This window comes from Penicillium robsamsonii (assembly GCF_028829455.1).
Source record: "Penicillium robsamsonii strain IBT 29466 chromosome Unknown utg000002l_segment0_segment0, whole genome shotgun sequence".
Classification (NCBI taxonomy): domain Eukaryota; kingdom Fungi; phylum Ascomycota; class Eurotiomycetes; order Eurotiales; family Aspergillaceae; genus Penicillium; species Penicillium robsamsonii.
Window position 1 is genome coordinate 689,016 of NW_026643220.1, and position 23,294 is coordinate 712,309.

Consider the following 23,294-nt stretch of genomic DNA (forward strand, 5'->3'; position numbering starts at 1 on the left):
ACAAGAAATTAAACAAAAGCACTTAGGCAGATGAGGAGGGACGTGGGAATAGGCCAAGTGTAGAATAATGCCAACGCGAAAACGAAAATGCAGCAAGGGGTCAAAGACCGAAAAAAAAAGAAGAGAAAAGAAATGGGCGACAGCCAAAGAGCCTTCTTACGGCAAGATAGGCATATCCACGACCTTCAATCGCTTAAACTTCGCAAGTCTCGCCTTAACAGCCGCCCAGCCCGTCTTAAGACGCTGCTCAACACGGCGATCACCTCTCAACCGCATCCAGATAAGGAGCATGCCCAGCATAGCAATATCAAACAAGATCTGCCGCACAGCAACCCAAATCATCCACTTCAGCCACGCCCAGAAACCAGACCGACGACGCTGCGCAACAGATCGAGCTTCCATCTGCTCGCGCACAGCAGCAATCTCCGCCGTCATTTTTGTCAAGGCCTGCTCGACACGACGGCGCCAGCGACTGTCTTTCGGTGGTTCGGAATGGGAATGGGAATCTCGACGCGGGAGACCAGTCCCACTGCTGTTTGTACTAATACCAGAGGCAGGATTGCGACGATGTCTGGGATGATGTGAGGAGGCCTCGGTATTTGTATGTGTGTTGGAGCTAGTATCCGGGTCATCGGTGTGGTGGTCGTCTTGATCTCGTTCTTCGTATAAGCTATCACGAGCTTCCTCAAACTCCTCATCATCCTCATCCTCGTCCTCATTATGTCGATCTCCACCCTCGCCGTTTTCTAGATCCCCCCTCTGCCGCCGGTAATATTCCTCCTCCTCCGGTTGACTCACAGGACTAAGAACCCGTAACCGAGAATCCCGATCCCGTCGACTGTTATCAACCCGTCGACTGGGACGATCATATTCCTCTGATTTCGCTAACCGACCCCCAATACTCCCGTACGCACTGCGCGATAAGGGTGGGACGCCGACGGTATTCAGTGGGGAATCGGACGATGAGGCTGCATTGTACTTGATCTGGTCCCAGACGAACTCGAGTTCCGCGACTAACTCGCACGCTTCGGGGGTCTGGGAGGCGTATTCGTGCATAGTGTCAATTAGGGTCGAGATGTATCGGCGTTTGGCTTCGGTACGCGACATGTCGCGTTGCGCGTACCATGCATCCCTAAAGGAGAAGACATTGTTAGCGTGTGGTTTGATGTAGAGAGAAGGGAAGAGCGATGTTCATAGAGAGCGCAAGATCCACATCTAACAGCCTAGCTATTTCCCCGCGAAGGACATACCATTTCTCGCACTCCGCGTGCACCTCCGACGTATTCCCGATCGGTCGATCCATTACACCTTCCACATCCCCCTCTGGTCGAATATTAGCTCTTCGATTTCCCATTGTGTCCCATTATGCTTCCAGATGCGCACTCACCCATACTCTGCTTATACAAGCCATATAGTGCCAACCGCTCGGCAGCGGGAGGTCGCGCAGTGCCGGTCCGGGGAATCCTCTTAACGGTATTGAGGGCATGAACAAAGACTCGATCTGTGACGGGAGACTGTCAGTGGAATCCGAATGCGGGCGCAAGCAGTCAACACGCACCTACAGAGTCCGACATGACGCGATAAGCGGTCTTTGCCCTGTCTTCATGGGAGCGGGGTTGGGCATCGGCTTGCGCGGGTCCTCATGGGGAGCGTAGAAGATTGGAGGTGGAGAATTTGAGGATATAATGATGGTTTTCGAGAGATGCTAGAAGGGAGTGAGTGGTGTGGAATTGAGTTGGGATTGTTGAGTTGTTCCGATAGGAAATTCCTGAGATTCCCCTGTGCCTCGGACTGTGATTTTCCCCGGAATGTTGTCTTTTTTTCCCCCCAGATTGTAAAGACTCAATCCAATTAAAATGTGGGAGACGAGAACCCTCCAAGACCTGGAGATTATCTGATGGCTTGTGTTGGACCGCGGCTCTCGGCGATCGTCAAAGCACTTGTGATTGTCCGAAATTACGTTCTAACATGCTAACATGCTAACATGGTAAGTTGAATTGTTTCCGTTATTATTTCTTAAAAAGACCTGTAACAATAAAATACAATCTACTCGCTCGGCAACTTCTTCATCGTCTCCAACGGTTTCTCCGCATCAACCGGCGTACCCGTCATAAGCTCGGTAGCTGCGTGCGCCTCATCACTGCTAACAGGAGGACCGGTAAAGTGCTTACGCGCATAAACGAAGTACCAGAAGATACTGATACCAGCGAATCCAGCGAAAACAACACTGGCGTAATTCATAGACTCCGGTGTAACGGGCAAGGTAACCGGCATACAGAATAAAGCGACGGCCAGCACGATCCACAGAATAGTGACAAAGTTGATGGCAAATCCAAAGCGACCGAGGGAGAAGGTGGAGTCTTTCACAGCGCGACGGCCTCGGACCAAAGAAATCAAGATTGGCAGACCGTACGAGGTCGACAGACAGATAGTAGCCACGCCAGTGAAGGAGTTGAACGCAGCCGTGGAACCGAAATAGATCAATCCCAGTAAGCCATCCACGACCGCCGAGAGTACTACAGCCCACACAGGCACATCCAGCTTTTTGTTCACGCGACGCCAGAGCTTGAAGCCCGGAATGGCGCCGTCACGCGCGAATGCATACGTGCAGCGACTGGCAGCCGTGAGCGAACCAATACCGGCGAACAACATGATCCCCAGGATCAGGAAGAGCAAGCCGAAGCCACCGCCCGCAGAACCCGTCACTGTCTTGAAGAGCAGACCGATCGGTTGCCCGCTGGCTACCTCGCGCAGCATCTGCACGTTGGGCATCACGAACAGAATTGGGATTAGATAGAACAAGCCGGTGATGCCGGCCGCTACCACAGATAGCACGATTGCCTTGGGAACCTCACGGTGTGGGTTCTGCACCTCTTCGCACATGGCGGCGACCATTCCGTAGCCCGTGAGGGTGTATGCCGCCTGCAGCAAACCCACGAAGAAGGCCCAACCATCTGGCCAGCCACTCTGGGAGGCGTCATAATGAGCGAAGACATATTCCGCGTCGCGACGGTCGTCGGCCATTGTCAAGAGCGTGATGAGGATGACGATGACGCTGGCTGCCGTCCAGAAGATGCAGACTTTGTTGATGAGATCGAGATAGCGCGAGAAAAAGATGTTGACTAGGGCGCAGAAAAGCATGACCGCCCAGAACATCAATACAGTCTGCCAGGCGTTGGCGACGAAGGATTCATCGAAGATGGAGATGGCGCTGAGAATCAGCTGGCCACCGGAGAAGATGATGCTCAGTGTGACGGTCCAATTGCCAACAAGGGTTAGCCAGCCGTCGATGAAGGACATCAATGGTGCCCAGCGGCGCGTGGAGAGCATCGCGCTCCAGTAGTAGACGCCTCCCGCTGTGGGGTAGACGGCGCAGATCTCGGCGAGAGAGGCAGCGATAGCGATTGAGATCAGGGAGACAAAGACCCACCCCCAGAGAATGGTGACGGACTGACCATCGGCGAGGGTGATGTAGAGGGTTGTGCTCAGTCCGAAGGGGGCTGCCATGATAGCAAAGGATAGGCCGAGGATGCTCAGCATACTCAGGTTTCGTGGTAATTCACTCTTGTAGCCCATACGGGCCAATGCCTCATTGGCGGCATCATCGGATGAACTTCGCATGGTGTGTTTGGAAAGGGGGCATTTGATATTTCAAGGTTATATCCAAGACATTTAAGGAACAAGAAACCCCGCATGGAAAAAGATGGCGCGGTCCGGGACCGCGCACTAACAAAGTTTGGAGATTGAGGCAAAAGATATCAATCGAACGAATGACAGGGATTTCCCTAGGCTTATCATGATATTCTCGTATAGTAAACTGGTTAAAGCACACGTTTTGTGACCTAATACTATATACGATAAGGCAGTTCGACCCACTTAATTCCCCTATTTCTATCACGATATCAGATAACGGTCTATATCACGTGGAATCCCCCTGTTTCTCCATTAAGTTCAAGACTCTCCCTTTCGCTATAGACCATACAGAGTACGGAATCCACTAAGTGATATATCTGACTTTGGATACGAAGCACTGGAAGACATAAGTACCTCTCCAATCACACGCACCTAGCCCAAACTACGGAGTATATTAACTCCATTAGCAAAGCCCTGGACTCTGGGACTTACAGCTAAGCGAGATACGGAATGCACCACAAGTCGGAGATCCACAGAACACGTTTGACATCATAAGATCTGCAGCGGGGTGCCGTGCCAAATTATAGTCCACGGGTATATTATACACGTTAGTCATGAGCGCGGCAAGATCAAGCCCGAAAGAGGATACATCTACCGGATAACCAGTGATTCTACCCATGCACAAACGGCAGCTGACGGACTATACAACCTAGAACCTACAACCCGGAACCTACCAACATAGCAAAGTTGTTTATATTGCGGAGGCTGGAATCATACCGGTCTGTGTTGTGGGGTCTCCAGAGGGTGGACACTTGATTTAACGGAAATTGGGGGCTGGGCGCTAAGCCAAGTAGAAGATACTGAGAATGGATAGGCTAGTACTCCACAGTCTACACTCGGAAATGGAATGTTTTTGAATGATTCATTGCACACATACATCAAGGTCACGCGAGGTGACGGCTGCCACAACAACAGGCTGCAAACTCTCCATGGAAGAGTTTAGGGAGTCCCAGCAATTGATGAGCGCCAGGATGGATATATCAACACAAGGGGGGAATTAGATCAAAAGTTAAATCCAGATCCACGCCCTTCGGATGGGGGTAAAGGGGGGTATCAAAGGGTAAAGCACAAAAGTGATCTCGGGGGAAGAAAAGAAATTTTTTTCTTGTTTGATGAGATATCTAATAGAACAAAGAGGGAGATCAGTGGAGGGCGGAAGTAGGCCCTGAGTTGTTGAAAGGGGACGAGGAACGGGAAAAAGGCATTTTTCGGCCGCAAAGGAACCGTGCAAGTTGAAACTCCGTCTATGTGACCATAGTCAAGTAGGTCAGTCGGGCCGCCTTTTCCGAGAGTCGCGCCTTGAAGAATAAATGATCGAATGAAATGAAAATGCGCTGAGTCGTGACCAGCCAGCTAGTGCCAACTCCAAAATCGTAAAAGAAACAAGACCCGTGAACGTCAGTCGAAGGTCGGATGAAATAACAAGAAAACGCCCATTCATGCAGAGTCGTCAGTCCGGTGAAGTCGTTACATGAAGATGCAAATACAGCCGCAGAGGCAAACGCGAGTTTTAAAAAGGGAAAAGGTGAGGCCAGTGACGAGACCGACATCTACGGACTTAGTCCGAGATCATCATTCAAGTCCGGGCCAAAGCCTGCCATATCGACGGAGTGCAATGATCCAGGTCCTTTGCCCAGGGAGATGTCGGAGGATGCATAGTCATGTTTGAGTCGTTCATGCGGCCCGAAGATATGTGGTCCGAAGAACGGTCGGTTCTCGTCATTGGGAGTGTTGCCATCTCCACCAACCCACGGCCCGTTCTGCCAGAAGCGTGTATTTGCTTGCTGATCTCCGAACAAATCGTGGTGGTCTGGATGAGGGTCTGGACCATGGATGGGGAACTCATTTGGCGACTGGTATCGTAGATGCGACCGACCGAAACTGGAGCATGGAGAATCTGCGTGGAGGGGCATATCGAGACCCGAGAGAAGGGGAGGATCCTCCACCGGGGTGATGTCAATGGTCGGGTTGTCCGTTTGCTGTGCCAGTGCCGCCGACAACCGAAGATTTGAGGATGAACTCTGCCGGCTGTGACTAGCCGACCGCTCAATTGCACGCTGCACGAAGCTACCACAGGCCTTCAAGATTTTTTCCTGGTGCTCTTGTGGCAGATTGTTGAAGTAATCGTTCGACAGCGAGGGCTTGGGCGGGTCGTCTGCCGCAGGAACCAATCCATAGGTAGTCTTGGCATATTCTGAGAGACCCGACGGCATGTTGTAGGGAGACTGATAGACATTGGGTGCCAGCGACCGCTGCTGATCCAGGTAGGCATATTTTCCAGGCATCTTGGCAGCGGCCACGCTGCCTCGGTCCACGGTCTCCTGTTTGATTCCCTCCGATTCCTTCTTCTGAATAACATCCAGTCGCTCGCGGTGGCTGACCAGCGAGAACCGGAGCATTTGAAGGAGCCGAGTGACTTCCTCTGACCGCATGTTCAGAGTTTGAGGCGGCAACAGAGTCCCATCCGCAGCCCGTGGCTGAACCCGTTGCTGGGCCATGGCCAGCTCCAGTTTCTCGAGGCCATTGGCCGGCGGTATTGAGCCCATAGGACCCAGCAGAGTCTCCACCACCAATTCGGGGCTAACGATGGTGTATCCGGCAAAAACATTGGCGTGGTCGGTAATCTGGGCTAGGCGACGGCGAGCAATAAGTTCTCGGACGTTGGCAAAAGTATTGGTGGATTGGAGGTGATGCTGCTGCTGAGCGTGCTTGGCCGAAGGATAGGGGGCATAACGGGCAGACTGGGGTAAAGTTCGAAAGGCCGACGGCATCGCAGTTCCAGCAGCAGCACCGGTAGCAGGGATAAAAGGAGGGGGAGGGGCGTTCTGCAAGGCAGAAGAGGGCGGTCGGGATTGTAGAGCGTTGACATTCGAGTAAATATTTTGCTGGTTCAAGTTTCGGTAGGGAGGGGCAGGGGCGGTGGCAGCATAATGAAAGTGGTGGGGTGAGATCTTCGATGCACGAGCGCTGACATCCACGCCAAGCGACTTAACGCTGTCCAGGAAATTGGCCCGAGGGTTGTGGATGGCCACGCTAGGGTTGTGTGTATACTGTGCCCTACTTTCGGTGGACTGCATGCCCAAATAATACCACATTTGTTCTCCCTGAAGGTTGACCGTACGGAGTGGGGCGAATTGGTTTCTAGTGCCATCCACCGTCTCAAATTCGGCCCACTGATAGGGAGATCGTGAATCGCCAAATGCACTGCCTGCCGCCGGTACCGCAGATTCTAACTCTTTGCGTTCGGGTTTTCGCGCTAGGTGGGCTGGGAGGGGTTGAATTCCTAATGCGAGGGGTGTGAAATTGCTCTTACGAACAACGAGCATCCATCGATAGGGCATTTCAATCACATCTCTGTAGACTTATTAGTAACAGAAAGAAAAAATTAAACAATAAACATACCCTCTTGGAAGAACCTTGAGCAAAAGACTTCGCTCGGAAGGACGGTTTTCAAGAACAATGGCGCCATTAATCTCCTTGTCGGCTTGAAATTGGATCAAATTTCCTTGTACCAAACGACGAGCCGATTCGATCACCCGACGATCCACATCGGACGATTCGCCCAGGACTCCATTGGGTCGCTTCTGACGATGGAATTTGCACTTCAGATCAACACTCGGAATGGAGTATTGAGTACCATCATCCGCAATCACAGCAATCGCACCGTGCTCGACCTGAACACCTGCCAAAAGAGCACAGGTTGCATGGTAAGCGCGCGTACATTTGCCAAAGTTACACTGGAAGCAGGCACCGCGGACTTCGCGGCAAAAGAGACATTTGAGGCCCAGGCGAGCCTTAGGGATCTTGTCAATATCACACACAACTTCCGTACCAGATGCGTCACGGAGAATTGTGGTCTCTTCAATGAATGCCGCGCACCGTCTATGTGCCTGCCCTTTACCATCTTCTGTCGGAAGAAGATCCTCATAGTCCAGATTGTTAGGGCACAACAAACATGGAAGCTTCCGTGGTCCTTCGGGGTGGAGTTTGGGTCGTTTGCTGTTCGGCCCGTCGCCCGGGTTCTTCCGCTTTCGGCCACGAGTGGATGTCTTCTCAGGCACACTACGTGGCGGTGTAAGAAGATCGGAAGCACCTTCAAATCCATCAAATTCGCTTTCAAATTCACCATAGTACTCGGGTGTGCTCTCGCCACGTAATTTGCGCTCGATCTCTTCCACGTCGATCCAGACACTATCTGCTTCGCAGTGGCACTTCTTAGCGATGCGAGCATAGTCTAACCATTGCTCGGTCGCGAAGTTGACTGACTCGGCGCAATTGTATCCGATGTTATATCCAGAGTGGTACCCATAAGGGAATGTGATGACAAACTCCCCTTCGTAATGAACCAATCGGTTGACGGTGATCCCATATTGCGATTTGAGAAGGCTAGGTGAGACGAGATAGGTTTTGTGGCGAAGAAATTGATCGCAGTTCTTCGCATCACTGGACCAGATACTGCGCATGGCCTGTTCAAAGCGAGGTGCATCTTCTTGGGAGATGCTGTACCACTGCTTGGGGGCGCCAAAGTGGATGTAGTTGATGCTGTACAGATCTACATCCTCAAGATGCCAAGCAAAGGTAGCCTTCCACATGCCCATGTAGAGATAAGCAGTATTGACTCCAGGAACCTTCTGTCCGAGAACGTCAAGCAGATTCGGCAATTTGGCCACATTCCAGGTTTCTGTAGAATCCTCGAAGAGCGAACCGGGCATATCAGCACCGTACATGGGGTTGTTGTACATAAGCGACTTCCAGTAATTAGTCTCAAGCTCCTCGCATCGTTCCGCGGTGTATTCCTCGTGATCATGGATCCGGTAATCAAATCCCGTATAGGCCTCCTCATCAACTTGATCCATAGCATCGCCTCGGTTGTTCTTTCGGCGTGAGGTCACGGACTTGGGCTGTCGTCCCTTTGGTTTTGTGGTAGGTAAGGACTCGCCGTCACTTAAATCCTCGGTTTTTGGCTGCACAGGGTTGGTCTCGGGTGATACAGGCGTCGGAGGACCCTCCAATCTAGACTTTTCAGCGTCATCTGCAGGGGGCTCCTCTTTGACTTTATTGGTCCGCTTAGGTGGACGGCCAGGACGGCGCTTCTGACCCTCGGGACGGGCAGACGGGGGGCGCGGTGTCGGGGCTGCACGGTTCACGCGTTCTTGGTTTCGGCGTCTCTCTCCTCGGCGAGCCGGGGGTTGGTGGCTGCTTTCTTCACATAGACCCTTCCACTGAGGGAGGTTATACGAGCGTTGTCGTTCGATGTTGGCTTGAGTGTATGTACCGTGGGATCCGTGGAATTCTTGCATAATGGGGTTCTTCACTCGAATTTTCTTAACGGCCTCATCCAGTGGTGGAAGAGACTCGGACCTTTGAAAAGAACAACGTCATGAGCACAGCCATCCTAACTAGCCGTAAGTTGATCGACTCACCATTCTTTTGGAGGAATAACTTTCACGATGCCTGCCTGCATTCCATATCTATTGATTCTGGTGATGAAGCCTTGGAAGTCCTGGAATTGATCCATTGTCTAAAACAAAGAACAGTCAGCCTAGCTCTCTAAGGTGTAGGCTTTGGTGCCCAGTCTGATGGAAGACGTGAAATCTCCAGCCCCGGGTTATCGAGCAGCCGGGGCATTCAGTTTGTACTCACCGGCTTAAAAACAGGAACCTTGCCGCCGCCATAGTAATGATCGGGTTCAATTTCTTCGATTTCCTCGACTTTCTCCTCCATTTCCTCTTGCTTAATCGTGGTTGTATCGGGTGCTGGTGCAGATTGGTGGTCGAGCTCGAGGTCAGATAACTCGGAAGGCACGCCCTCGGGCGCTTCCTTCTTGCCGTTGGCACTCTGCGGCGGAGTGATGGAGACGGATCCGACGACGGGCTCGCCTCCAAGGGAGCCGCGCTGCGACTGGTCAAGTACTGTCGCCATGATCGAGGGCGACAGAGGATGGTTGGGGAAAGGGTTCAGTAGATGGTAGTTGCCGTCGTCGGATAGTGCGACCGCTGATCGACGGCGAGAAGGGAGTATTTCCCAGCGGTCGGGGAAATTGGGAACAAGAGCTGCGACCGAGCGAAAGGAAGTGCGATATTGTTGAGGTCAAAGGGGACCAGTATTGGTGGTGAAAGGGTCGTCGGTACACTTAAGGAGTGTACAACGAAGGTAGTTGAAACGATTGCGATAAGCTCTTTCGGATGATTGTTTTTGCCTAAATTGAACGGAAAAAGCAAAAATGTCTTAGTCAAGTCACCAGCAAAAACAAGGATTTGTGAGGCAAAAGATGAGAACAAGAACTTGGTATAATTAGAGGGAACCCATAAAACAAAAGATCCCATAAAACTGCAAAAGCAACGCTAAGTTGCTCCATGGAAAAGGTAGAGTGCAGCAGTACCAGAAATAGACCAATCATGCAGATGCCAGCGACGCTCGAAGGTGGAGTTCAACAATGGGCTGATACCGAAAGGAAAGGCAGGGGCAGGTGGGCACAGGGTGAGGAATGATGGGCTTGAAATTGGACAAATCAGAACGCTAAGATGGGAAGGGTGGGAATCGTCCGATCAGAGAGTAAAGTGGACTGGCGACTTTGGCCTGGGCGCCTAGGGAGCCGCGAAATGATTTGTACCGTATCCGGTTTCGGGTTAAAGGCTTGCTAAGGGAATGGATCGCAAACAAGTATAAACTTACCAAATCACTGGTTAACGCCAATGAAACCATAAACGAAAAGAAGGAAAGGTGGTATCACGATGGTTCAGATAGAGCTTGGTCAAAGCACCTTGAAGCTTTCGCTGGGTCACATGACATGTAATTTAAGATTATGTGATTTCCCCATGTCACTTAGTTACATAATTTACCGTTATTTACTAAATTCCGCATCCACCCTAAGCTGAAATACGTCTAGTATTGTTACAAGTCATACAATGCTCAGGCTATCTCGGATAGTATCGGACCCCCTTGATGAGATCAGTGATCAACATTCAAAACTGCGTGTTTCGGTTCAACCACGGATTTATATCCTACAACATAAGTGCAATATAGGCTCTAATTCCGTACCTTCATTATTTTTAGTCCCCAGGGCTTCTCCCCATCGTCTTCCGATAGCAGCCCGGGAAAATAAAGTTCCGGGTCCGATGAGGCTCTGCAATTGGTGAGCCAGTTCGTTCAGATTCTCTGGCGTTGCACAGGATATGTACATCGTACATACATCATGTATGTAAGTATGTACTCATAGCGCATCGATGTGCCTACAGAGAAGTGACATATAACGGATACGCAAAAGTATACAATTCACAACTTCGAACAAATATAGTTATTTTGTACAACGTATCTAGTTAAAGCAGACGTAAAGAAAAATACATGAGTGGACCACATCGGTAATTTCTGGAAATTAAATTGCAGATCTGTGGATGGATGACGGTTGTTTTGGATCTCTAAGATCTAATATTAGTTAGAACATTGAGGTCATCAAGGCGCTTAGATCACCCTCTATATGATCACTGCCTATCTATGTTGTTCATCAAAATTATAGCACCCATTCATCAAACAGCTTGGCATCCACATTAGTATATCCAGCGACAACCTCCAGTCCCCGCAGGCGTTCCTGTTCAATGCGCTCCCAGGTCCACTCTTCGACGTTCCACGAGTCAGTATTCTCCTTTTGTTGCTCATCCAGTGTCTCCTGGGCAGGAATCTGGTCATCGTTCATCTTCAATACCTCCCGTGCCAATGATCCATCCACAGCTCCCGTAGCCGTGATACCTTCGCCATTACCAGGTGTATCAACGCCGGAAGCCTCAGCCGAGTCGACGTCGGCTAGTGCGGTCTTGGCTTCGCTTTCCGGGGGCGGTGCGGGGAGGAACCCGCTAGCGCGCAAAATCCGCGCCGGGGGAACAGTGAGCCGGCCCTTTTTAACAACATACTTGCTAACGCCCACAGCAAGGATCACCTTTTCGCCGCCACTGTGGCGTGCAGGTCGCATGAAGCAGGTCAAGACGTACAGCCACTTCGCATCCCAAGAGAGCACCTTGGAGTGCATCTCATATAGTTCGTATGGCTTAATTTCGCGCTTGAATGTGCAGTAAACAGATCCGAGCACAATCAAAATCGGCTTGCGCCTGGGGGCCGGCTTTCCCTCTTTCTTGCTTGCGACCAGGAACTCCTGGTCTAGCTCCTTGCTCACATTGCCGACCCCAGGACTGAAAATTCGGCTCACGAGCGCTGTGCGCGAAACGTCCAGATCCGTGAAGTAAGTGCTGTTAGATTTGTGCAGATTGTAATCGGTCTCTAGCAGCGGCGTGCGAGATGTGACCATGCATGGCACGAAGAGGGGATGTGTTGGTTTGCCTCGGGAATCCACGATAACTCTCCCCTTGGGAAGAAGTGGCACACTGGGTTTCAAACGCAGATTGCCAAAGAAGTGATATAGCAGGCGGAACTGTTGACTCGGTCAGTAGTGTAGCATATCTTGGAGAGGAAGCCGATCCTGACGACTAAACAAGGGGCCAAGGAACACTTACATGCCAGACAAATGGGAGACTTTTCAAGTTAATCACTGCCAAAAGCAAGGCGAGGTTCCTCCATGAAGCGAGCGACACTACGCCTGCTAGTATCTCGCGTGTATTCTCCATAGTAGAACCCTCGGAAATTTGACCACAGGAAAACAGGCACAGGAAAACAAGCACAGGAAAGAGCGTCCGGGGAGTTCGTACAGATAGACTGACACGGTTTGGCTAGGCTATACTCGGCTTCATCTATAGGTGTCTCAGTAGTGAGATGAATTGGAATCAGGCAGACATGGTCAACCTCATTTAAATGGGGGCCGAGGCCAACATCGGAGCACGTGAGATCGGGATTAGTCAAGGCCCCCGAACTCCGAGCCCGACCTCGGTAGGTCCACCTGCCCTAAATGGTTGGATCTATGGATTTCAATGCTGATCAAGGACCCTTCTGGTCTAAAAATATTTCTTCGGTGACACGAAGTACTCGATGTTTGAATAGGGCACAAAAGCATTCCAGCTGCTTATCGGTCGAATGATTATGAATTCACCCAAATATATATCTTGGCGTTCATCCCGCCACACTGATAGCCCTGTGATTCGAGATTCGCGAGAAGATTGTTGAGCCTGTTGAACCTCTTATAGTTTATACTTTTCCGCTTGGGGAGATAGCTCCTCAGTTAAGGGGACCACTCGGGCTTACCTACCTACTCTATTACGCCTAACTAATACCAGTGGCTAGAATTTCTCATACTCATTTGCTGAAGCATGGAGAGTACCATCATCTTCCAAAACAAGTCTGCGGAGACGGGGGAAAAAGGAATGAGACTGATTGCGATTCAAGGATCTATATACTCGGGACAAATATAGTTCAACCGCGGGGAAAAGTTGTACGTGTTTAGAGTACAACAATGAAGACTACATAGTATGTACTGAATAAATATAAGGATCGATACATAACACCGGGCTGTGCAATGCCAATATAATAACCACAGTGAATAAAATCTACCTGCTTTCATACGGACAAGCAGTTCTCTTTGGCTGAGCCACATTTTCAAACTGTCTGTCGGTTAAGTAGGCAGGCGAACGACAGAAATCATCAGCTACTGATTACATTTCTTGGGTTAGGGCTAGTTAGTTAGTTGATGGTCTTATGTAACACTCGGCCAGTGTACCCAATTTCCTTTGAACTGAAAAATTTGAAAGTAAAGATGATTTCTTTAGCTACTTGCTCTGTAGGCAGTGATAGAGAATTCGCTCTTGTAGACAAGGGGCAGCAGTGTACTCGAAACGACCCACAGTCATGGGGGTTCGTAAATCAGAGCAACCTAGAGCACATACTGTCAGGAGTGAGTATATGGTTTCAAAAGAAAGGTTGCACTAAGAACTAACCGGAATGAAGAGGTATGGAACCTGCTTTTCGTACTCATCCCACGTCTTCCCATACTTGTTTTTGCATTTTTTGATATCTCTCATGGCACGGTGGCCGATCATGACCGCGAAGAAGATCGGATAGAACCAAGGAAAGGGACTGTCGAACCCAGTAATCAGTGCCCACGACAAAGCGAAAAACATATCGCAGCTGTAATGGACCTTGCGAGCCAATGCATACCACCCATCAACAAAGATAGTATCGCCTTCCTCCGACACCAGTGTCTTCGGGTTGTCGACATGTCGCCAAGGCAGCTGGGGGAATGTGTTGCGCTCTGCGGATTTGCCTTGTTCCGCCATGCGAAAGGCGTTCTTCTGGCTGTTTGCAGTGTCCCAGACCCAGTAGACGCAAAGATATGACACAAAAAATAGGGTCAATACCTCTTTATTCCACGCATACGTCGACGGGTGGCGATTAGCCAGGTACAGAACGCAGTGACAGTAAGACATAGGGACACCAGCCATGTTCCAGAAGATCAACAAGAACCCTAGTTTTTCCTGGTACATGTCCCATGTTGTGGTGATGAGGTGTTCTGCCTTGGCGCAGGCGTTGGCGTAGAGGAAATGCGCCACAAGAAGGAACAGAACCTCACCAGAGACGTATCCGTAGAGTTCATATTGGCGAGTGGCAGCCGCGCAGCTGAAACCCAAGAGCATGAACCATGGGATACGGACTTCATAGAACATCTTAAAGTCCAGGATCCCGAACAAACGCGGGTTCAGTTCGGCTCCCATGAAGAAATCATAGATTGGGTAACCAGTGATGCGATGCTCGGCACCGCGAGCAAATGCAGAAAAATAAGCGAAAAAGCTGACGAGGAACCCAGAAAGAATTGCGACAGACATCAGAGGACCGAACTCATCTAAGATAGTATAGATTGGGAAAAGTCCAGTGCAGTGTAGAACGACCATGACGAGAATTGTGAAGTACAAGCTGGTGTAGGCTGAGCAATGATACTTCAGCTGCTTGCCTTCCAGATGGCGAAGAGGCTTCCCATAGCATGTGTATCCAGGCATGAAGAGGTAGCATGCTGCCTCGAAGATGTAGTATGTCCAGTAGATACGCCACGCCCTGAAGTGTGGGAATGCACCGGTATAAACAAGGGAACAAAGATGCTTTCCAAAGTCCGTCCAGGTCTCTCCGTTTTTTGGCAGAGGTAGCTTCCCATCATAGTAGGTAGCGCCGATCCACATGTACCACATGAGCAACGGGAAGCCAATCATGAGTGCCAGGTTTCCGAGTGAACCACCGAATTCGAACTCATCTGAATATTCCACTTTGATATCCATGCCGGGTATCCATCCACCAGCAACTTGCACCTTCTTGAAGTCCGCACGGGAGTTTGCGTGACCGACAACTGCTGGGTTTTCATGCTTGCGGCGACACTTGACTTGATCGTCCATTTTGAGAACTGGAAATATGATATTAATTGAGTTGGAAAACCAAGGAATGGACACCAAAAATGTACACTTACGATCAAATAATAGTGACAACCGATAGAGAGGGCAAAAGGAATGAAGGATGAAAGGAAAATGAAAAGAGAAAAGGAAAAAGAAAGGAGAGGAAGAGGAATATAATGTAGGAAGGAGTAAAGGTTGTACGCGACCTCGGAGTAAATATTACCTTGGAAGGAGCCAATGATATAGTTCCTGTTTGGGTTTAGACCCCGTGGCCTTGATCCTTATTAGGTTTAGACCCCGCTACTGCCTGATAACTTGTATCCTTGGCATTTGCTCTTATTTATTTCATAGATTGGATCATCGCGCAACGGAAAAAAAGCACTCTGAAATTGGTCTGCAGTACTCCGTACAGAATATAGATCTCACTGGAGCTTGGTAATTTTTTGCTTGGTTGAGTATAGAGTTGGTCGTTGCCAGCTTTTTGCCTTGTAGATTGCTTTATACTGATGGAGCAGACACTTCGAATCACTAAAAATGTTCTCAAGATCTTCAGATTCTATTCGCTTAACATCTAAACCTAGTTCGAGAGAACGACAGGAAACACTAAGGGCAAATTACGAATAATAAATGTGACGTCAGGTGATCTTATCGAGAAATCGCATTAATCAGCGAGCGCTTATCAATCCACCAAGTCCCCCGAGGTAGGACTTCCCCCCAAACATTCACCTACACTATGACTGATCGCTCGGTCTCATGAATTACCAGGCCATCAGCATGGATGGCAATGCGTCCGAACAGCGCCACCGCACTGTAGAAAGGCCATCCTTGGACCATCCACCTATAGATCCCATCGATGATTTCACAATAAACCACCAAGCTCCCGCCACACCTCCTCAGAGCTTCACTCCGCGCTCACTTCTCGTCGGTCTTATTATTGGTGCCCTCATCACATTCTCGAACACCTACTTCGGTTTGCAGACAGGATGGATTAGCACGATGGCCATGCCCTCAGCCTTGATTGGCTTTTCAGTCTTCAAGGTTCTATCCAAGTACCTGTCCTTCCCCTTCACACCGATCGAGAATGTTTTGATACAAACGGTTGCCGGTGCAGTGGGAACGATGCCACTTGGATGCGGATTTGTTGGCGTCATTCCTGCTCTGGAGTTTCTGTTGAAGCCGGGCGAAGATGGACCCGAAGGCGATGGCGGAGAAGGCGAAGGAGGTCCTCTGAAACTCGGCTTCTGGAAGTTGGTTATCTGGAGTCTGGGGGTCTGCCTGTTTGGTGTGGTATTTGCGGTCCCACTACGAAAAGAGGTCATCGTTCGAGAGAAGTTGCGGTTTCCGAGTGGTACCGCCTCGGCATTGATGCTCAAGGTCTTGCATGGTTCTGGGAGTAAAGAGAAGATCATAGCACCAGAGAGTCCCCGTGCGGGGATTTTGAGTACAGAGACCGAACCTGCCAGTCAATGGCAAGAAGATACACGCCTCTTGAAAGACGGTGATGCTGAAGATCAAGCTTCCAAGGAACAAGATTGGCGCTCGAAGATGCGCATCTTAGTTGGAGCGTTTACATTGTCGGGTGCATATGTGAATATCCCCAAATTGGACTTTACAAAATTCATGCTAACAAAAGTAGACTCTTTTCTCCTACTTCGTCCCCATAGTCCGTGAAGTTCCTCTGTTTGGTGCGAGCATGAAGCGCGACTGGCTGTGGACTCTTAACCCGTCACCCGCATACATCGGGCAAGGTATCATCATGGGCCCATCAACGTGCATGCACATGCTTTTCGGGGCAGTTTTAGGGTGGGGCGTCCTATCCCCGCTGGCCAAGACCCGCGGCTGGGCTCCCGGTCCGGTGAATAGCTGGGAGGAAGAGGGCAGCAAAGCATGGATTGTCTGGATCTCGCTAGCTATTATGCTTGCCGATTCGCTTGTTAGTCTTGGGTGGCTGGTGGTCAAGCCCATCATGAATAACTCTCCAAGATGGATAGCGTGGGTCCGATCCACTCGCGCTGGTGAGTGGATTGCACTTCGACTCCAATCTTCTCAGCACTCTTATATCAACTACTCCCCTTTGGAGTCAGAGTCTCATCTTTTATCTCATGAAAACGATGACGCCCACAACACACAAATAACTGCAAGCGAAGAAGAAGAGAAAGATGCACCGCCATCTCAACTCATCTCAACTCGCACAGTAGTGATTTTGCTTCCTCTGACCCTTCTTCTGAATGTTGTATGCATGCACTTTGCCTTCGGTGACATCATTTCTCCCATTCTATCGACATTAGCGACTTTGCTGGCAGTGCTCCTGTCCATTATGGGTGTCCGGGCTCTTGGCGAGACTGACCTCAATCCAGTCTCGGGTATCAGCAAGCTGACACAGCTTCTCTTTTCACTCGCCACGCCGGCGTCCCATTTCTCCAGACGCACTGCGCTAGTGACCAACCTGCTCGCAGGTGCGGTCTCTGAGTCGGGAGCTCTGCAAGCCGGTGATATGATGCAAGATTTAAAGACCGGTCATCTACTCGGTGCAAGCCCCAAGGCCCAGTTCTATGGCCAGATAATCGGTAGTATTGTGGGCGCAGTTCTATCAACTGCTGTTTACAAATTGTATGTGAACGTCTACGAGGTACCGGGCGAAATGTTCCAGACACCTACCGCGTATGTCTGGATTTTCACTGCTCGTCTTGTGACTGGTCAAGGGCTGCCGACAATGGCTGGACAAGCTTCTTTCATTGCTGGTATCGTGTGGGCATTCCTGACCGCACTGAGGATTGCAGCTGCGTCCCCTTCCTTTGCGCGCAACGGGAAACCCCCTGCTTGGAGAGCTTGGATTCCCGGCGGTATCGCTGTTGCGGTTGGTATCTTTAACGAGCCTTCATTTACCCTAGCGAGAGCTATCGGTGGTATTATTGCATGGTGGTGGTCTCGCAAGCACTCCAAATCAAGGGCCAATCACGAAGTCCCCATTGGAGATTCCACTAGCATGGGATCTCCAACAGACGCTGAACTGCCTGTTGAGCAGAGAGTATCAACAACAACTGAGCAGACATCTGAAAAAGAAGATGCCACCTCATCGACTATCGTTGTCCTTGCATCTGGCCTCATTTTGGGTGAAGGTATCATGAGCATTGTGAATCTTCTTCTTGCAAGTGCACGCGTTCCACATCTCGGATCAGGAAAGGAATGAGCTAATGCTCTCAGCGCCGTGTATACTCTGCACTTTTTATGACTATAAGTGCGTATTATATTTAGAGATGATGCCTTTGGATGATCTTAATTGGATTTCGGGACTTTCTTTTCGGAGATTTTATCATTTCACATACGTTGCCACTTCCTCAGTATGGCCTGCATCGTATAATTGCTGGCTTCATATTGATCCTATATATTCCACATATCCAAGTCTTTTTTTTTTAGAAGGTTGTACCCTACTAGTATAGTTAAGGAATATAGCAGAGGCCCGTGCTAACACAACCGCCATGTCACGGCTCGGTACCCTTTACACTTTATCTTTAAGTGGATCTCTTCGTTCCTTTCAATACTAAATTAGAAGGGCCCTGGTAAGCATGCTTGCACCCTATCTAGGCCGGCTCCGGCCGATAATCAAAGCCCGAAATTCCGATAATGGTTGGTAGCTTCACTTCCCTGCACCCATTCGGGATTACCAAGCAGAATCCACTATCTCCGAGATGTTGAAAGACACTAAAGTTTCAAATGGACCCCGTTCACCATCGGAAATATTGTCAACCATGTTTTGAAGCGATCTGAGGCTTGCTCCGACATCGGGATCGGCATCAATATTGATTTGCCGAAGAAACATACCGCAACATATGGACTACTGTCTATGAGGGTAGTAATTTCTTCACGGTATTTATCCCAACTATGGCTCGCACATGGCCGAAGAGCAGTCTTATAAATGTGCAAGTCGAGGCCGAAAAGGATCCTGCGTCTCTTGACCCGGCATATCTCGTCAAGTGGGATCAAGACGATGCACTGAATCCCCAGAATTGGAATCCCAGGTACAAATGGTGGGTAACATTCCAATTGGGCATGCTTGCATTGGCCGGTAGTCTAGGGTCAAGCATCACCACGCCGGCCGATGACACCATCGCGAAGTATATTGGCGTGAGCAGCGAGGTTGCCGTGTTGGATGTGTCCCTGTATATGTGAGTGAGACTTTGCGCAAAACAATAGCGACAATACTGATAGTAATCCCAGTCTTGGCTTTGTCTTCGGACCTATCATCTGGGCCCCTCTGTCAGAAATCTGCGGCCGAAGAATCAGCATACTCCCCGCCGTCTTCTGTCTAGCGTTATTCTCCATCGGCACTGGCGTAAGCACAAATGCAACTTCGGTGTTCGTCATGCGCTTTTTCGCGGGCTTTTTCGGCTCTGCTCCCATTAGCAATGTTACCGCCGCTCTAGGTGATATATGGAACAAAGAGACACGCGGGACCGCAGTCAGCCTCTATTCAGTGGCGGTAAATGGCGGTCCGGCATTAGGTCCAGTGATTGGCGCAGCGCTCATGTTGAATCCTAATATAGGCTGGCGCTGGACTGCATACATCCACGCCATCTGGGTCTTTGTCATTTTCATCTTGACCTTCTTCTGCTTGCCAGAGGTATACCCGCTGGTTCTGCTCAAGCGGAAAGCGCAGCAGCTTCGGAAAGACACTAATGATTCAAGATTTTATCATCCTCATGAACATTTGAAGCTGGATGTCCAATCCGTTCTCACGAAGCAGCTCGCCCGTCCATTGAGAATGCTGTTCACGGAGCCGATTGTCACATGTATTGCCTTCTATGCCTCCTTTGTCTACGGTGTCATGTACCTAACTCTGGAGGTATTTCCAATTGCATTCCAGCAATCGCGAGGTTGGAACCGTCTTGTCGGCTCTTTACCGTTCTTGGGATTGTTGATTGGTGTCATATCCTCGGTTGGTCTCAATATCTGGAACCAATACCGCTATAACCAAATATCCAAAGACGCAAATGGGAAAGCAGTGCCCGAAGCACGACTTCCGCCTATGGCATTCGGGGCGGTATTTTTTGTTGTAGGGCTCTTCTGGTTTGCTTGGACCGCTGAACCACCCCACCACTGGATCCTGCCATGTCTGGCCGCTGTCTTTATAGGGTTTGGATTCAACTGCATTTTCCAACAGTGTTTGAACTTTTTGATTGATGTATATAAGATCTACGCTGCTAGCTCAACGGCGGCTGTTACCTTTCTTCGAAGTTTGCTGGCTGCCGGGCTTCCCTTGGCGGCCAAACCGATGATCAAAGGTTTGGGGATAGGGCCTGCTGTTTCGATTGTTGGAGCTGTGGCTATGGTTCTATTGCCAGTACCCTTCTTGTTTATGAAGTATGGCCCAAAGCTGCGCGGATTATCAAAGCTTGCGCCTGAGGATTCCTAGGGTTGTTGATTGTTCTATTCGAATACTACAGCTATCAGGAAGGTAAGTCTCTCATTATATACATATAGTTTCATAGAAAGAGAATCAGTGTACCCTTTTGATGTGAACTGAGAATAGATGGTATTCTAGTTACCCCTATCCTGAACTATGTTATTGTATTGTCTTGTGTCCAAAACCAATCCATTGTATACTCTATATATGTAGTTGTTTGCTCCATTTAAAACTCTAGAATAACACTAAAAGACCCAACATGGGACAAGTGCCTAAAAGTGTTTGTAAATCATTCATCCCAACATTCGCTTCCTACATATTCATCAGACTCTGATGATCTGAGAGCTCTAGATGATCCATTATCATCAATTTCTTCTTCAAAAGCTGCAAGCTCTGCAGGTATTTCACGTCCAAATTCGAATCCCGGTCGTAGCTCAGCTCTAGGTATTTCCTCATCTGGATTAGTGGACTCAATCTCGAATCTTACCTGAACTTTGTAAGCAGAATTCCAAATGACTGCTCGAGCGATACGTCTCGTACCTCTTGGGAGAGATGATATGAGAAGGATGGCAGCTGCTTTACCCAACTTTGTGCCGATCAGTTCCTCAAATTCACGGGTGCCACGTTCGACTTTCACACATGGCCCCCCGTCCATCTGATCAAACTCAAGTCCACGTTCGGGGTAGAGTATCCGGAGGATATATGGTTGGGTCTCCTCATTGACGACATGGTGAAACATAATATACTTCAAAGTTTCCATATCATGGTCTATCATGTATACAGCCCTGGCGGCCACATTCCACTGAATGTTATCGTACCTAAAGATAGCATAGGCTATAAGAAGTCCCGGTCCAATTAGTTGACTGTAACCATTACTTGCGTGATCACGACCAATTTCCGCGAGGACTACCGGGTCCGTGACCTTGTTTGAAATCGCTACACGGCGGTAATGGGAACCAAAGGGAATGAGCCCCACCGTCTCCGGTTCGCCTCCGACCATAACGTCGCCTGGATCTGTGAAATGAGTGTTGCCGAGTTCGAAATGATCTGGTGGTGTGGCGTTGAACAGGTCTTGTAGGGAGGCCGTTGCTGGGGCAATATTGCAGTTTGGTTCGTTTGGGTGTTCTAACCAAGCTATCAGTTGAGCACCTTTTCGTCGGTACGCGGCGACGGTTGCTTCATCAGGCATGCTATACAAGCCGTCGAGTGTCAGGAAGGAGCCATCGTTACTGGATATTGACATCGGAGAAGGTAGTAGTCTCGGAGAAGATAGTTTTGGTCCGAAAGGTACCCCTGGGCTCGAAGATCTCAGACATGGCCATGATCCCCAATCTCCTTCTGGTGATTGACCTCGTGGTAGCACAGGTCCTCTTCTTCTTGTTCCCCAGGGTAGTAGCCCCCAAGGGGGACTCGGCCAGCTCTTACCCAACTCCATCATCTCCTCATCCGTCAGATTTCCTGTATGTCCTTTCTCCAAGAGACGCACACGCTTAGCTGGAGACTCAGACTCCTCGACATTTGCCCGCTTCCTGCTATTAGAGGGCTGGCTGTCCGCCGAGGGATCGGAAGCATGAGGGTGCCTCGAAGAATCCAAGTACAAGTGAACATCATCCGATGAGGACTCGGACTCACTTTCAGGGTTGAGGGTCTTGGTGTTAGTCTTCTTTCGTGGGATAGGGTGCATAGGGTTGACAAGGCCCGCAGAGTAGGCCAGGATATCCTCTAGAGACTGGTCCAACAAATCCTCTGAAGAGAAGGCCGAATAGCGATGCTCGGTCTCTTGCAAGTCAGTATCACTCTTTTCAGAACTGCCAATGTCGACATCACTCATTTCAGGTGTGATGCCCGTCTGAGAATGAAATAGTGGCGATGGGCGTGGGGTGAATTGCTCATCGCTGCTGCTGTCAGGGACCTTTTTGGGCGTCGTAAATTTAATATTCTTTTTGGGTGAAGATGACTTCTGGACTTTACCTGGCTTCAATGGTTTTAGCACTTTGAGTGGCTTTCCTTTAGGTGGCTTTGGGGCTTTGTCTGCCGCCTTCTCAGGATAAGTGGGTATGGGAGGTGCTTTCGTCCCGACCTTGGGTTGCACGTCAACTAGGGAAATGGCTGATTGGGAGGAGGAGTCCTCTTCTTCATCGCTGCTGCAGTCGCAGCGGCGGCGCCTGAAGCAACTGAAATTCATACAGAAAGCCTTCATTGTTGTACTTGGGGTATACTTCAGAAAATTGGACTGATGGAAGTGGTTGAAATAGAATAGAACGTTGATCAGATCTGTTGTATTGTGTTTGTTGAATGATGATGTTGGAATGGAGAGAAAAGGACGGAAACAAGCGCAGCTATATACCTTTTGAATGTCCTGTTTCTGCTTAACATAGGCCGGGCCCCTAGTCCTTAGGACGAGATATCACGAAAATAGGCCACCTAAAATAAGACCAAGTTAAACAAAAAAAAAAGGCGAGACGAACAATGGAGACAAGCGCATAGAGAAGAGGCTCAAAGGCAGGATAAAGAGACTCAACAAAGAGAAGTGTAACAAAATTCGTTCAAGTACACCTACAAACTTGAAATCAAGCTTCAAAGAAAGGGCTGAAACGTCTATCCAGTTCCTCCGAGGCTGTCAAGTAACGAAGTAGCCTGTTTTCGAGTGTGTAAGTAACGAACACCAGTGCATTGTTGAACAAGCAACAGCTCATATTCAATTGCTGCAAGGGCAAATAAAAATGAGCTGGGAATTCGAGATATCGTCAAAAAGCAATCTTTCTGGAGATCTTCCAGATATCCATGGAGATAACGCTGTTCTGATGTGTTGGAAGACACCTGCCTTTCCAGCATAACCTTACGCTCGTGTCCAAATCTATATGAAGTCCCAAGACATCGAG

At 49.5% G+C, this 23,294-nt stretch overlaps 8 protein-coding genes across 8 annotated transcripts; 2 read left to right on the top strand and 6 right to left on the bottom strand.

Moving 5' to 3' along the window:
* Window positions 1-156: 156 nt before the first annotated feature.
* N7447_003506 (acyl-CoA-binding domain-containing protein) lies at window positions 157-1,642 on the bottom strand (the record flags this gene model as incomplete). Its single annotated transcript, XM_057227781.1, has 4 exons — window positions 1,559-1,642; window positions 1,388-1,501; window positions 1,251-1,323; window positions 157-1,132 (listed from the first exon to the last, which is right to left on the bottom strand). Exons 1-4 carry the CDS (start codon window positions 1,572-1,574, stop codon window positions 157-159), a joined length of 1,179 nt encoding a protein of 392 aa, XP_057087122.1. The 5' UTR covers window positions 1,575-1,642.
* A 404-nt stretch (window positions 1,643-2,046) lies between these two features.
* Window positions 2,047-3,621, bottom strand: N7447_003507 (putative GABA permease; the record flags this gene model as incomplete). Its single annotated transcript, XM_057227782.1, has 1 exon — window positions 2,047-3,621. The coding sequence occupies one exon, from the start codon at window positions 3,619-3,621 to the stop codon at window positions 2,047-2,049; it is 1,575 nt and encodes a 524-aa protein (XP_057087123.1).
* A 1,622-nt stretch (window positions 3,622-5,243) lies between these two features.
* N7447_003508 (putative jumonji family transcription factor) lies at window positions 5,244-9,615 on the bottom strand (the record flags this gene model as incomplete). Its single annotated transcript, XM_057227783.1, has 4 exons — window positions 5,244-7,047; window positions 7,096-9,054; window positions 9,117-9,214; window positions 9,337-9,615. 4 exons carry the CDS (start codon window positions 9,613-9,615, stop codon window positions 5,244-5,246), a joined length of 4,140 nt encoding a protein of 1,379 aa, XP_057087124.1.
* Window positions 9,616-11,203: 1,588 nt separating this feature from the next.
* Window positions 11,204-12,308, bottom strand: N7447_003509 (acyl-CoA thioesterase; the record flags this gene model as incomplete). The annotated part of the gene is made up of 2 exons (XM_057227784.1): window positions 11,204-12,115; window positions 12,198-12,308. 2 exons carry the CDS (start codon window positions 12,306-12,308, stop codon window positions 11,204-11,206), a joined length of 1,023 nt encoding a protein of 340 aa, XP_057087125.1.
* A 1,248-nt stretch (window positions 12,309-13,556) lies between these two features.
* N7447_003510 (Ergosterol biosynthesis ERG4/ERG24) lies at window positions 13,557-15,011 on the bottom strand (the record flags this gene model as incomplete). Its single annotated transcript, XM_057227785.1, has 1 exon — window positions 13,557-15,011. The coding sequence occupies one exon, from the start codon at window positions 15,009-15,011 to the stop codon at window positions 13,557-13,559; it is 1,455 nt and encodes a 484-aa protein (XP_057087126.1).
* A 771-nt stretch (window positions 15,012-15,782) lies between these two features.
* On the top strand, window positions 15,783-18,198 carry N7447_003511 (OPT family oligopeptide transporter; the record flags this gene model as incomplete). Its single annotated transcript, XM_057227786.1, has 2 exons — window positions 15,783-16,595; window positions 16,645-18,198. The coding sequence occupies 2 exons, from the start codon at window positions 15,783-15,785 to the stop codon at window positions 18,196-18,198; spliced, it is 2,367 nt and encodes a 788-aa protein (XP_057087127.1).
* A 692-nt stretch (window positions 18,199-18,890) lies between these two features.
* Window positions 18,891-20,421, top strand: N7447_003512 (MFS transporter; the record flags this gene model as incomplete). Its single annotated transcript, XM_057227787.1, has 2 exons — window positions 18,891-19,174; window positions 19,227-20,421. The coding sequence occupies 2 exons, from the start codon at window positions 18,891-18,893 to the stop codon at window positions 20,419-20,421; spliced, it is 1,479 nt and encodes a 492-aa protein (XP_057087128.1).
* Window positions 20,422-20,701: 280 nt separating this feature from the next.
* On the bottom strand, window positions 20,702-22,612 carry N7447_003513 (uncharacterized protein; the record flags this gene model as incomplete). Its single annotated transcript, XM_057227788.1, has 1 exon — window positions 20,702-22,612. One exon carries the CDS (start codon window positions 22,610-22,612, stop codon window positions 20,702-20,704), a length of 1,911 nt encoding a protein of 636 aa, XP_057087129.1.
* Between the last annotated feature and the right edge of the window lie 682 nt (window positions 22,613-23,294).